This window comes from Periplaneta americana, chromosome 9 (genome assembly GCF_040183065.1).
Source record: "Periplaneta americana isolate PAMFEO1 chromosome 9, P.americana_PAMFEO1_priV1, whole genome shotgun sequence".
NCBI classification, from domain to species: domain Eukaryota; kingdom Metazoa; phylum Arthropoda; class Insecta; order Blattodea; family Blattidae; genus Periplaneta; species Periplaneta americana.
Genome location: NC_091125.1, coordinates 139,332,098 through 139,347,171, shown reverse-complemented (window position 1 = coordinate 139,347,171; position 15,074 = coordinate 139,332,098). Strand labels below are relative to the sequence as shown.

The 15,074-nt window shown below is 34.7% G+C and overlaps 1 protein-coding gene across 32 annotated transcripts in view; it reads left to right on the top strand.

The window, feature by feature from the left end:
• trol (terribly reduced optic lobes) overlaps positions 1–15,074 on the top strand; it is a 1,501,851-nt gene that overhangs the window by 1,366,346 nt on the left and 120,431 nt on the right. For all 32 annotated transcript variants that reach the window (XM_069835989.1, XM_069835996.1, XM_069835998.1 and 29 more), the window contains 3 exons: positions 9,862–10,149; positions 11,096–11,236; positions 13,083–13,285. In XM_069835989.1, coding sequence (XP_069692090.1) covers positions 9,862–10,149; positions 11,096–11,236; positions 13,083–13,285 — 632 coding nt within the window. The remainder of the gene's footprint in view (positions 1–9,861; positions 10,150–11,095; positions 11,237–13,082; positions 13,286–15,074) is intronic.

The window sequence follows — 15,074 nt, the reverse complement described above, 5'->3', positions numbered from 1 at the left end:
ACAGTCCGTTACGAAAATGAAGTCTAGCCACATATTAAATTTTAGTTTAGGTTATAACTTCCAACAAAATTATGTAGTACAAGAAATATTATCCTTTAACTAAATCATATTGATGTAATTTAATAAAAATAATTTTTAATAATTATTATTAAATCCATTATATTTCTTATATGATTTTAAGAGAAAGGCCTAAGATATGCTTTAAAATGTAATAGGATACCGAGTTATTTTGATGGGAAGTCGCCATGAAGTTCCAGTGGCTAGAGTGTTGCACTTATAATCTTGTGGATCTAGGTTCGGTTCCCGATTTATGACTTGTGTTGGGCAAATCTGTGGTCTAGGTAACACAGGGGTTTTCTCTGGTAGCTCTGGTTCCCCTGTGGCATTCCAACAGATCTCCATCATCATTATCATCTCATCTCATCACAGGTGTAGCCTACACCAGCCTCTTATGTCGCACCTTGGGCAGTGACTCTTTCGGTAAAATTGGTTTATACAACTTCCTTCATATCAGTGGATGACGAACAGCCAAGTACCCGCCATTAGAAAAAAGATCTTTGAGATGTCATGTTTGTTTACTGATTTTTACATTGAAATGAACAACTGATGAACTCTTGCATGCCAGAAGAACAGTAGGCTTACAAAGTGCCGTGATCATGTACAGGAACAAAAATCTGGTGATAAACAAAACATTTATATTATATTGACTAACAGCAATAAAAATGATGTGTACCGGTATTGCATATCCGATTTATCATATCAGAACAAATCGTCCAGTATTAGACAACACCATACTTGTCATATAAAAAATACAGCAATTCTACTTGCAATAATAGAAAACTTACTGGTAGGCATACACGATCCAGCAAAAATGAGACTTGTAGAATTTCGACTATAATGGTTGCTCTAATTTCAACGAGTCACAAGTATGTGCTAACAATATACGTTACTATAGTCGCGACGCTGTTATTTCTGGCGTGACTCCTCCTCTTTGCTTACGTCTTAAGAAGTGAAGGCTTTATAAAGTCTAAGTAGGTAGTATCGTTCGCCATTTTTTTTCTTTCGTTGCCGAGCTACCATGCGAGGAATCTATTTGCCACACCATTAAACATTATCATATCGTAGCTCCTATGATAATAAATGAAACGCACTGTAATTTAACAAATAATTGAGCGGCAAATAACGTCTTTGTGTGCTTTCTGCGAACTCCAACGAAAGAGCCAAAATGGCGGGCGATTATATAAAGTATTTATCGAGCCTTAAGAAATGAATAACGTCTTCCTAAGCGAATCACAAGACGCACACATTTAAATGTAGCCGACCTGCAACGCGATTGGCCACTGGAAATTAGAGCGACGGGACTATAGAAGCATATTTTTCTTGAAGTTGCACATCACTTCAGTGAATTGTAAACTGAACGAATATTAATTGTCATTATTTAATTTTACAAAACATGAAGAACAACTTAATGCTTAATGAATTGTGGACCTTTTCGACTAGAGTGTTTTTTTCTCTGCGTATAAGTACTTTTACAGCATATTTTCAAATGTTTCACTCTCAGCACGAGTGTAACCAGTGAGTATCTCGTACACATTCAATATACATATGTGAGCCAGTGAACTGATGGCAGAGCATGCCCTGTTTGTTCTGATTCTTGGATTAAACATATGTGGTTTCGTTTGATAAGCCCACTGCAGCTTGGTAAAAAATGAAGAGTAAATTTTAAATTGTTTCTAAAGGTTCATACTAGCTTCAAAAAAAAAAAAAAAAAAAAAAAAAAACACTCAAAATGATATTAGGTAGGCCTATAAGCTCCATAAGAGCTGGTGCAACTTCTGTAACATACTGAATCACCATATCCACTGTTAATTTTTGGGTCAGCCTAGGGTAAAGAATTTAATTATGATGATGATTTCCAATGACTCTGATCTTGGTAGTTACACCATTTTTCTTCTTGCTTCCCAATATAGGCTACTTATATCTTCTGCATTTTGTCTGTCTTTACATAAGATGCTGCAGTGAAGTAGGTGTTTCGCATTCATTACAGCATATGTGTTGCATAACATAAAGGTGGACAATGTTGTTCGCGTCCGTAGCACCCCTTAAGCTACACATGTCCCCTGGCTGATATTAAATGAACAACAATACAGGCCAACCTCCCAAAGGCTAAAAGTAAAGAATTTAATTATATAGAGAACGATTCGACATACTTGTCCAAACTGATACTGGTAAAATGATTGTGGGTTCCAAGGGTGGCAGCTGAAGGAGTATTTTCGACCATGAGTTCCATTATCTTATTATCCTCACTTCATTACACACAAACACGCACATAATTTTTGACAATTTCCAATTGTTCTGCATGTAAACATTTTGGTTTATAAGTATGGAAGAAAGAATTGTAGGTATTTTGATTTCACCTGCTTCATGTAAGTCATATCGGCACAGGACGTTATGCTGTAAATTCTGTTCACTGTTACGTGAAAAATAAGTGCATCTTTTTTCACTAGCTCTGAGTTCCTAAAACTCAATCTCTCAGTGAAATTGTAAAGGTGATGGAAATCCTTTGTGTTACTTTCTTTGAATGGGCAGTAACCCCGAGTGTTGTAGAAAGTAAAACTAAATGCGTCAGAGCGAATTTTTCTCCATTAATGACAAATGGTAACCATCACAGATAATTCTATAGGACCAAAAAAATCTTCATATAGATTATTCACCTAACGGTGCATATATATTGTAAGAGTCCCAGCCGCCAAGTCACTCAAATGAGTGCATTCCTTGTGTGATGACTGTTGACTTAATAATTATGTACAGTAGAACCTCTATTATCCGTGGCAATGAAGGGGATGGACTGAATGGTTAATCGAAAAAATCGGATAATCCGTTCCATAAAAGATTTTCGTGAATTTAGTGAATAATATTTACACTTTCGTATCCATTTTGAATCTTGCGTACACTACTTTTAACACCTGAATATAAGTAATTGATTAACTAGCGGACTTACTCGTGTTAATAATCATGTAAGTTTGTGCGGCACAACCAAGAACCAAAAACTCAACATACTAGAACATACGAAATATACAAACACACTAAAACACACCCCGATCAAATTCTCAACACACAGATCAATTTCAGTACACACACACTATTTGACTCCACTTTTCAACACCTTTCAACAATCAAACGCACCCACATAACAGGCAGAGAAGTTCGAGAAGACGCCGAGATCTAGTAGGCTCTGAGGATGGTGTGATGAAGCACCGAAACAGCTGTAAGCTGCACAAACTTACATAATTAACACGAGTAAGTCCGCTAGTTAATCAATTACTTATACACTTTCGTAATTTCCTCCATAGTCAAGTATTTAACACGCTAGGTAGTGGATCAGAAGTTCACTAATTTAAGTCTGGTTGTCAACGACGGTTTTTGAGGGACAAGGAAATTCCTTGTATGAATAGTGGAGGTGTCATGTTGTAGATTTACATACTTTATACATTCCAATCTCTTATTCTGATGCGTGATGAGCAACAGTTTCTCTTTCCTAAAACCACTCAATTATTTACACATTTTTTCGATAATTAGCACAACAAGATTTCTTTTGACACCAGTAGAAGACATTTTATGTAGAAATTATACAGTACGACAATTCGAATAGTAGACGATACTGTGTAAGGAAAAAGGCTTGTAATAACAATCTCTAGAAAAAATAGCGTGCTAATGCAATGTACAGTACTTCATATATCTCTGCAAAAAAAGAAACGAGAGAAAGAAAGATGGATAATCCACCTATCAGTTAATAGAGTGACGGATATTCGAGGTTCTACTGTATGTCAATTGTGTAAGCCGAACATGGAGTAAGGCCACTAAGGGAAAAAAAACCAAAGGAGAAGGATTCGATCCGGTGCGGTGGGTTGAACTTCAGCTAGCTCAATGATTAGAGCATCCAATGCGTAGAACTGGAGGTACCGTGTTCTATCCTTGGCGCCGGAGCGAATTTTTCTCCATTAATAATAAATATTCGGTGTTACAGAAATCGAAGCTTGAATGTCCTGTGTCATTAAAAAGTAAAGTTGGGTGTTCTGTGTCATAGAAAGTAAAACTAGCTCTCCCCTGTCGTGAAAAGTAAACTCTGATATACAGTAAAATTGGGTGTCCTGTGTCTTAGAGAGGGAAACTGCTTGTGTCATGTTATAGAAAGTAAATCTAATTATCCTGTGTCGTAGAAGGTAAAGCTAGTTGTGTGTGCCGTCGAAAGTATAACTGGTTCTCCTGTGTTATAGAAAGTAAAGCTGGTTGTACATTAGGAACCCAACATTCCAGTAGAGATGTGAGATCATGTTCTTCCTTTGTTTCTCACCATAAAGTTCTTCACAGAAGAGTATACCGTATTTATTCGCGTAATTCCTCCCTTTTTTTTTTTTTCTCAAAATTCGGAGACGAAAAATCGAGAAAATTACGCAAGGACTATAAAATATCGAGAATAATATGGTCATAAAAATATAAAACAATTCTTGTACGTACTAATAAAATCAATGCTTATTATTAAGGAGCTACAAAAATATATTGGTATTTCAATAATCCATAGATAGTTTTGTGTTTTTTTTTTTTTTTTACCGCTGTATGCCAGTTCTAATGCTGGTAGCCTGACCTTGACTAATACCGGATCATGGTGTTAAAACTTCGCGCGTAAAATATTTGTATCAAAATTAATTTGTTAATTACAAAAAGAAAATAAACGTAGGTATGCGTATGTGTTTTCTACACTCCACTACTTTTCAGTCATCTTCCGTGTTGTCAGAGGAATCTGAGACGTTTTTCATTATAAAAGGGATGAATGGCCTTGGATTTCCTATGCTTATTTTTTTCGATAGTTGGAATCTTCATGAAATACACTCTTGAAAGGAATAGGAGTGTTCTATTTTGTTTAATGTGAAAGGGAAAAATTACGCGAGGAAAATAAAACTCTGAAAATCATACCCTAAAAATTTGGGTGGTTGGGGGGGTTGCGGAATTGCTCGAGAGGTGGGGAAATTGCGCAAGTAGATACAATTCTGTTTATTGCATAATGTACATTTTGCTGAATTTAAAATATTGATTTGGTAGAGATGTTCTGTCGGAATCATGTCCTGTTGCTGACCAGAATAGTGCTACTGCTTCTTTCCTTGGTTTCTTGCTATTGTATTTCAGTCATTAGAAAAAGTTTTCATAGACATTTACACAGGCCTCCCTAGACTGTTACTTGAACCATTGCAGTACTATGGCCTTTACTTCATCATTTGTGCCCCTTTTAGATATTCCTTGAAGGGTCTGAATGAATAAAAGTCACAAGGTCCCAAATCAGTGCTGTAAGGTGGATGACCCAGAGCTTTTTTTCTATTAAAAATTGAATCTCCACTCACAGGCCATCTTTGGCCGGATTAGGAATAACATTAGTCATGTTAAAAGGCGCCTGACGTCTACTCATGTCCTGTGTATAGAATCAAACTTTTTTTGTTTGCTCTACACAAGACAAGTATCATACTACATACGACTGGATAATTCTTCAAGGACAGCAGATCACATGAGGCGGGACAAAGGAGTTTCATGTTGTCACGTTTCGTATTATTAGTGGATGGTGTATAACTGTATTATCTGTACCTTAGATGTTAGTAAACAATACTAAAGAATTGTGGTTTTTTTGTTAGATTATAATATATGTTAGTTTTATCCCTTCTGTGTGTAAATTTACTATGAATATTTGTGGAAAGGAACAGGAAACTAGGGTAATGTGTAATTTCAATAATGTGAAAGAAATTTTGGGTTTAAACCATAGAAATATATTACATCACTTTTGCATGCAGCAGCATAATGTTGCTTGTGTAACATGGTATGTTCTCTATTTTTCTATTCTTTCCTCATGCTCCCACTGTGTAAAATAATGGTAAGTCCAAAACTATTGTTTACTGTTGTCTCCTTCGCTATTTTGAACTAGACTTATAGAATTCATTTACTAATTAAACTCTACTAAGACTTTAGTTTTTTTCTTTCTTTTTTAATTCTCTCCATAAAATTTATTCCTGTAGTTTGTGTCCTATCACACTTACCTCTTTATATTAATGTTGCATATACAGGTTCTACCAGAAGTTTAGGGACATCCATTCGAAAGAGATGTTTCACTCCTGTCCTTGGACTTATGTGAAATCCCCTGATGTTTATAAAGAGACCAAGTGCCTGTGAAAAATGAAGTTTTTTACTGCAAACCCAATCTCTCTATCTTTCGAACTTTAGCTTATATAACAATTTTTCTGTTATGAAAATTTACTGAAAAATTACATTTTGAATCTTGCGTACACTACTTTTAACACTTGAATATAAGTAATTGATTAACTAGCGGACTTACTCGTGTTAATTATGTAAGTCTCTGCGGCTTACAGCTGTTTCGGTGTTTCATCACACCATCCTCAGAGCCTACACTTTTCAACAATCAAACGCACCCACACAACAGGTAGAGAAGTACGAGATGACGCCGAGATCTAGTAGGCCCTGAGGATGGTGTGATGAAGCACCGAAACAGCTGTAAGCCGCACAGACTTACATAATTAACACGAGTAAGTCCGCTAGTTAATCAATTACTGAAAAATTACATTTTTTGTAGGAGAAAAATTAATTACCGTACGCCAGGATGGATGTATTTAGATCAGTGAATTTTGGGATAGAGGTAGATATTATCTCAAATCATTCTTCCACATCCCAATAATCTGCCACTTTACGTCCACACTTCTGAATTTCGATTCATTTTCAATTTTTTTCAAGGAAGAAATCTAACCTTTCCACACTTGTAGCAAACTCCACAACAGTTTACTAAAATGGCGAGAATAAGCTGATTGATCAATATTAATAACTCCCAGTGTTATAATGTAAGTGGCAGTGGTGGTCCCTGGTCAGCTTTCTGCAAATTTCAGACTCAAGAGAATTTTGTAAAATGACAGTTTTTTCCTAAAGAAAATAAAGAAAAAAAATCTGGATTTTAATACGTGAACAAGATGTCACAATTTGTTTAAACAGAAAGTAATATTTGCACTTGAAGCCTTTCATATATTTCTAACTCTATCCCAAAATTCATTGATCTAAGTACATTAATTCTGGAGTAATTAATTTTTCTCCTAAAAAAAAAAAAAAAAAAAAAAAGAGTAATTTTTCAATAAGTTTTCATAGGAGAAAAATTGTTATATAATCCGCAGTTTGAAAGATAGAGAGATTGGGTTTGCAGTAAAAAACTTTGTACTTCGGCCTAAATAAACATCAGTGGGTTTCATATAAGTATAAGAACAGAAGTGAAATATCACTTTCGCAAGGGTGTTCTTAAACTTCTGGTAGAATCTGTGCATTGTAGTTACATTCTTAATATTAATACCTTTTATTATGGTACTTAATAAGTACCGGTACATGTTAATTTTCTTTGTTTGAATATCTTTTAAGTATTAGGTACAGACACTATTTTTTTTCTCATCCTCCTTTCCAACCCCCTGACGTAGACAAGATAGAATGAGAAGGAAAATATTGAGAGTCTTATTTAAAAATTAACCTTTCACTGAGTTATTAAATAACATGAGTAGAATATCAAGAAATCTGTTACATGTACAGTTACAGATTTTTTATGGTACTAAATAAAAATGTATCGTACCGGTACTTTTAGAAGTATTTTTCTTAGTGATATCCTTAATACCATTTTTCCCAGCCGATTATTTTATATTATGTAACAAATAAATTTTACAAGGTACCCATGCACACATAGTGTAAAAATTTATCATCGTTATAACCATTAGCAGTCAAAGCAATGGAACTTCATTGTATTCTAAGGCATGCTTATACAGAATAACAGAAAAGAAAAAAAATTGCTAAAGAAACATAATTAAAATTTTACTGAACATTAGCTGAATTCTGGATATCAAAGAAACAAATTACAAATAAAATGACAACTGGGGAGATGAGATTTCTACACATATTTAAAGACTGTGTAATGCACATAATTTGAAATATAAAAATCAGTTGAGTCGTCGAATTATTCGTAATGAAAGATGAGGTAGATACGACAAAATTCAGAAGATCACGTAAGTTCAAGTAGAATGAAGAAAGAAAGATACTCTAAACACCGTCTGTAGTATAAACGAAGAAGACGTGATAATGGCTAATATAGGAGGAAATAATGCTGAAGTTGGAACAGGTTCAACAACCTGATCTGTAGAACCATAAGACGATATCAGTAGTGATGAATAAAAGAGAAGATTGTATTGTATTGTATTTATTAACATTCCATGGTATTCATACATTGCTTCACAGATAGAATATGGAACAAGTATAAAAACTTAATGCTATTATAAAGTCTTAATTTATAGCCATAGTCTAGATGAAATATATACAGATGAGATTTACAATATAGTCTACTAGTACAACACAGAGTTTTAGTATCAATTTCATGAAGCGTTATTGAATGTCATAAATTCACCTATAGAATAGAAGGCGTGAGAAATTAGGCACGTCTTTAATTTGGCCCTAAATAATCTTATGTTTCGAGTTTCATTTTGTATATCGATAGGGAGGCTATTAAAAGTTTTTACTGTTATATAACGCACTCCTTTTTGATAGCATGATAGACTTGCCGATGGAGTATGAAAGTCATTTTTTTGACGTGTATTTATGCTATGAACTGTTGAATTAGTTACAAAGTTTTCACGATTATTACATAAGAGGAAGATTATTAATGAAAAGATATACTGACAAGCCATGGGCATTATTTGTAGTTTTTTTTAAATAGTCCTATAAGATTCCCTAGATTTGGCACCTACTATTATTCTAATTACCGGGTAAGGTGGGGTTACTTGAGACATCGGGGATATTTGAGCCAAATCAGGTGTTTAGATGTTTTCGTTTCTGTGATTTTTGTCATTTTTTAATTCAAATTTTGGAATTAAAGAAAAGAAAATTATGTGTGCATATTAGCTCAGTGAATTATAGAATATAGCTAAAGATAATAAACTACATATATACTGTATCCAAATCTATAAAATGTTATCATTTAAGGTTTTATTAACTCAAGTAACCTCATATGAAGTTTAACTTGCACCACATAGCATTTTTAAATGGGTGGCTCAAGTATACCCATTTCCTGGGTAACTTGAACCACTAATAAAACAATAAATAAATATATAACAATAGTGACAATGCAATAAAGCTGCTTGCCTGTGGTTTGTATGTCGCAAGATTCAACATATAGGAGAGCAATGAAAGTTTCTCAAGGTATACGTTTTTTTGTAGGAGTTAATGAAACTTTCTGAGGTGGTTCAAGTATCCCCAGTTTTACTCTTTTTTGTAATAGGAATATACCGTTACTATCTGTGGAATTTCCCCAGAATATTATTCCAAAACTCATTACCGAGATGAGAACGATGATAAGAAACACTAGATATAAAACAGTAGATCTTCAGTAGACTAAATAGGTAGGGTTTAGAATTTCACTAAAATGAGAGAATTAACCAGATATTTCCAGTGTTAGGTATATGTATATAAAAACCAAAATTCTCACATCTTCATTCATAACAAATATTTTTCCAATTTCCGTAACATTGTCATTTATGTTCTTTTCAAGACTGTCTTACTTACCATATTACTGTTAGTGCATACTTTCTTTTATTGCTTCCAGTTACATCCTCTACCATCCATGCTACAAGCATTATCTGTAATGGGTTTTCTTCTATGCGTGCCTGCAATGTTTTATGAAAAACTTTATATTTCTTCTTCATCTTGAATTCTACTGGCTGTCTTGCAAATGAAGTTGATGTTGATCTGTGTGTGGTGCACACTCCTGACGTTGTTTTTGTTGTTCAGGACTACACCACTGGACCAACGTGCGACCAATGCAAGCCGAACACTTTCCACCTGGACACAAGCAATCAGTTCGGTTGTATTCAGTGCTTCTGCAGCGGTGTGACAGGTCAGTGCCTGAGCTCGAACTGGTACCGGCAGCAGGTGTCAGTGCCTGCATTCACCCGCAGCACTCAGGACTTCAAGCTGGTGGAGGCCACGCGTCCCAAAGAAGCCATCACGGATGGACTCAGGGTTGACTCAAATACCCGTGAACTTGTGTTCCAAGACTTCTCGCGCAGTAGTCCTGGGGTAAGTGCTCACGTTTGTAGTTGTGTTAGTTCAGCAATGTAGGTACATAACTAGTGCTCTTGATTTAACAATAGATTTATTTTCTCTCCTCTCCCAGTATTTTGGGTAGCTCAGTTGGTAGAGCAGCTGGCTACGGACTGGAAGATCCGGGGTTCGATCCCAGGTGGTGACAGGATTTTTTCTCGTTGTCAAACTTTCAGAATGGCCCCGAGGTTCACTCAGCCTCCTATAAAATTGAGTACCGGGTCTTTCCCGGGGGTAAAAGGCGGTCAGAGCGTGGTGCCGACCACACCACCTCATTCTAGTGCCGAGGTCATGGAAAGCATGGGGCTCTACCTCTATGCCCCCCAAGTGCCTTCATGGCATGTTACGGGGTTACCTTTACCTTTTACCTTTACCTCCCAGTATTTAGATGTAAGACTTTATTTTGTTGAAGTGCTTTACAGTGTGTTAAGTGGTTCATATCCATTTCTTCTTTTTGAGAATGCAATAAACAATTTTGATTCTTTTGAGAAGATTAACTCCATATGTAGATGAAATTATTGGGGATCATCGATGTGGTTTTAGGCGTAATAGATTAACTATTGACCAGAGATTAACTATTGACCAGATATTTTGTATTCGACAGATAATGGAGAAAAAATGGGAGTATAAGGGTACAGTGCATCAGTTATTCATAGATTTCAAAAAGGCATGTGACTCGGTTAAGAGAGAAGTTTTATATGATATTCTTATTGAATTTGGTATTCCCAAGAAACTAGTTGACTTAGATCCATTTGAAAAAATACATATGTGTCATTAGGTTTTATCTGTTTTGTTGTTTTTCTCGTACTTGTTATTTTGACTTAGGCCAGTTTGGAATTCACCTCTTCAATTGTTATACAGTAACTGTTCTTAGATTATGTATGAAAATATTGATTTTTCCAATTTGTTATTTGTTTTCCAGGTATACTACTGGCAGCTTCCACCACAATTCCTGGGTGATAAAGTAACATCTTATGGCGGTCATCTGAACTATACAGTTCGTTATGTTCCAACACCAGGTGGTCATTCACGTAATAATGCTCCAGATGTCGAACTTATTAGTGTAAGTCACTATTAATTATTGACACTATATTGTTTATTTTCTTTGATACTCACAGCTATAATTAAAAAAAAAATCTTTTTTTACTGAAAATGTAGGGAAATATGTTTTAATAATGTGTGTGTGTATTATGAATTATTTGCTTCTTGTTAAGTACATCCCATTATTGTCAGCCAATTACATGATACCTGCAGTGAGGCTCTTGAGGCTGCCATGCCATTTATGATACCGAGACCTCACGCGAGAATTTTTCTCGTAGTTACTGTATCACAAGATATCAACTGAGTCATTGCATCCGAAAATATGAAGTTGAAATGGACGACTGGAATACTATTGTTATCCCTAGTTTCTTTCACTAAATTTCACAACACATCTCATATATTGACAGATTGGTTCCAAAATTGGCACATCTGTAAATTGGGATAAGTGCCAAGTCATAATCTCCATCAGTATCTAAAAGCAAGTCGTAATCTCCATCTGTATCTAAAAGCAACAAAGTGAAAACTTTCAGATAAATAATGTTGAAGTTCAATTTCAAAATAAAGTACAGTAATATCTTAGTCGGAATCAGACGTATTCATTAACAAGAGCAAAAGCAAGTGGAAGAAAAAGTAAAATTTATCCATTTTAATAATAATCACCGTGTTAAGTCTTAAAAGAAAAGTGATTTTCAAAATGTTATATTTACCCATCCTGACTTACGCTTCTCCTGCTAAAGAACATCTTTAGTTCATTGCATGTGAGTCAGAATAAGTCCCTCGAAATTATAAAACATATGACTCTGTTAAGCAAAATATCTTAAAATTAATCAAGAAGAATAGCCTAAAACAACAATTTGAAGCATTTTACAAGGAAATTGATAATGAAAATATATTTAAACTGTAAGAATATTATGTTTTAAATTATTATAGGCATAGTACTTAAAATGTTTCTTAGAACAGTGAACACCAGTGTCGGTAATGGAAGTGAAAATCAGAAACAGTTTCTCTTCAATGGGACAACAGCACTAAATGATTTACTTTTGACGTTTTATAGTGATTCTTTTTACTATATTTCTTAAGAACAGGACAAAGAACGTTACCATATTTTGATATGTTATAAAAAAAATATGATGAACCTGAAGAAAAGTCTATTGGAAATGTTTCTTTTACAGTAATCGGTCAAAAGTCACAAGAGTCAAATTTGATTTTCCTTTAAATATTTTAATTTATAGTAAATATGGTTTAAACCACAATATTTTAAAGGTTGGGAATTTAAACCAAAAAGCTTAATGTAAATTTAGAAAACAATTACAAATTGAGAATTAAAATAGCTTAATTTAATCTTTAATCATTTTCTCTTTATAGGATATGTATTGGCTATTTCTAATACGATTATAAAATTTCCCAATTTATTTTTTTAGGTAGTTAAATCAACACTAGGATGTATATAAAATTCTAGAGTAATAGTAAAAAGTGTCAGTAATGGCGGTATATATATAATATAATATATTATAAGAAACAGCATTTGTTTCTGTTATTGATATTTGATATTACTTTACTGTAGAATTGAATCCAAAGAACTTATTCATCAGGTGCATTTTGTTCATTTCTAATTTATAAGCTTAATATACATATTAGTTTATTAGTATTAACTTTTGTTTAAAATATGCCATAAAAACTGAAAAAAAGCTTCAACAATAAATCACAGACCATATTACCGGTAACTTTTCTAAGTTGAAATTACTGCTGACACACAGACCATTATAACTCCTGGCATAAAAACCTTTCCTGTTTTAATAATTTTTTTTTTCCCCTCACAAAAAACATGTTGTTACATTTATTTGATTTTCTTTGTTTTTCATAAACAGACAAATGATATCCGTTTGCTGTACTTCGGAAGAGATCAGATAGAACCCAACCGTCCACAAACGATTACTGTCCCAATGCTGGAACAGTTCTGGCAGAGACATGATGGACAAAGCACGAACAGGGAACATCTACTAATGGCGTTGGCAGATGTGGAAGCCATTCTTATCAAAGCCACATACACAACAAACACCCGGGAAGCTGCGTAAGTACTTTTTCCTTTATTGCACATGGACATGGTTGGCCTTCACGTCTCCATAAATACAGAAACTTTCTAATAATACCATACTTACTTGCATATTAACCCCCCCCCCTTTCTCCCCTTTTTTAATGCAAAAAAAGGATGTGGATCTTATATATGCATTGTAAAAAAGCAGTAAGGTAATAAAACGCTTTTAAAGTTAGGTAAGAGTAGGTTTAAATATACAGGGTGATCCGTTTGGATATGGATAACTCTAAAAAAATAATCAAGTTAAATCAACAAATTTACAGTGGCCGATTATTGGTATGGCTATGCTGCTTTTCTATTCTTCTGATGTGCAAATTTATCAATCACTTTCGAATTATAATTCGTTATTTTGTGAATGTAATCCTTGTGAATATGAAGAACAGCCAGTGAATTTCATCTTTTTTTGTGTCATAGTGTTTCTCAAGAAAGGTTTTATGCGTTTAATCAATCAATCAATCAATCAATCTTATTAATGTATCCAGCTGTTTGCTGACAACATAAAGTCCACTATAGTCCACTGTAGTCTATTCAGTTTTGTTTTTCACGAGAAATGAGGGATATTTTGATCGGTGTTCATTATACGAGGCGCATCCAGAAAGTAAGTTTCCCTATTTTTTTTATTTTTTTTTTTTTTTAAAGAGCACACACTTTCAGGAAAATATTTATTGGCAACAGGTGCAGCAATGTTTCAGCTATTTTTCAACATAGCCACCATCAGAATTGAGACACTTGTCGTATCGTGGGATCAACTTTTGTATCCCTTGGTCGTATAACTCTGCTGCCTGTGAATGGAACCAGCGTGTGACAGACATCTTCAGCTCTTCATCGTTGCCAAAACGCTCACCGGAGGACAGGAATTTCTTGAGGTGCAAGAAAGAGAAAGAGAGAGAGAGAGAGAGAAATGTTCGGCCCATGGACCTGACAGAGCTGCCGATGAATTTCAATTGGCACAATGCTTTGTGCATTAAAGAACTTTATCACCGACCGAACCTCGCAGGCGGCAGGAGAAGGAACAAGAGCTTCCATTTCGGACCACTGCTGCCACGCTACTGCCACCAGGCGGGACCTGTCCGGCTGCCATATGATTCATACGTCATAGATCTGTTACGCATGCGCAATTAACACGGCTAATTACGTTTACTTTCAAGGGGAAAAAATCGGGAAACTTACTTTCTGGATGAGCCTCGTAGATGCCTGTTGCTAGTAGCCAGAGTTGGGGTGTAGTCAATATATACTGCAGGGCTGTGTCTTCTGCAACTGATAAAGTTAGGTAAGAGTAGGTTTAAATATATAGGGTGATCCGTTTGGGTATGGATAACTCTAAAAAAAAATAATCAAGTTAAATCAACAAATTTACAGTGGCCGATTATTTGTATAGCTATGCTGCTTTTCTGTTCTTCTGATGCGCAAATTTATCAATCACTTTCGAATTATAGTTCGTTATTTTGTGAATGTAATCCTTGCGAATAGAAAGAACAGCCAGTGAATTTCATCTTTTTTGTGTCATTTTAAGATGCTGAAACAATGCTCTGCTTCGACAGTAGCCACAGAGTTACAAGAACTATTTCCATCAACTTTGTTACTTCCTGGAATATGTCTGTAAGGTCATTGAGAGCTTTAATTGTCAAATTATCTTCTAATTTTAACCTCGAGAATGGAGTTGAATCAAACTGTCTACTGTATTCATTCTTTCAAACACTTTTCCACACTTTATAATACTTTTACTTAATGATATAATGTTATACACACTTTTGTAAACGTACTT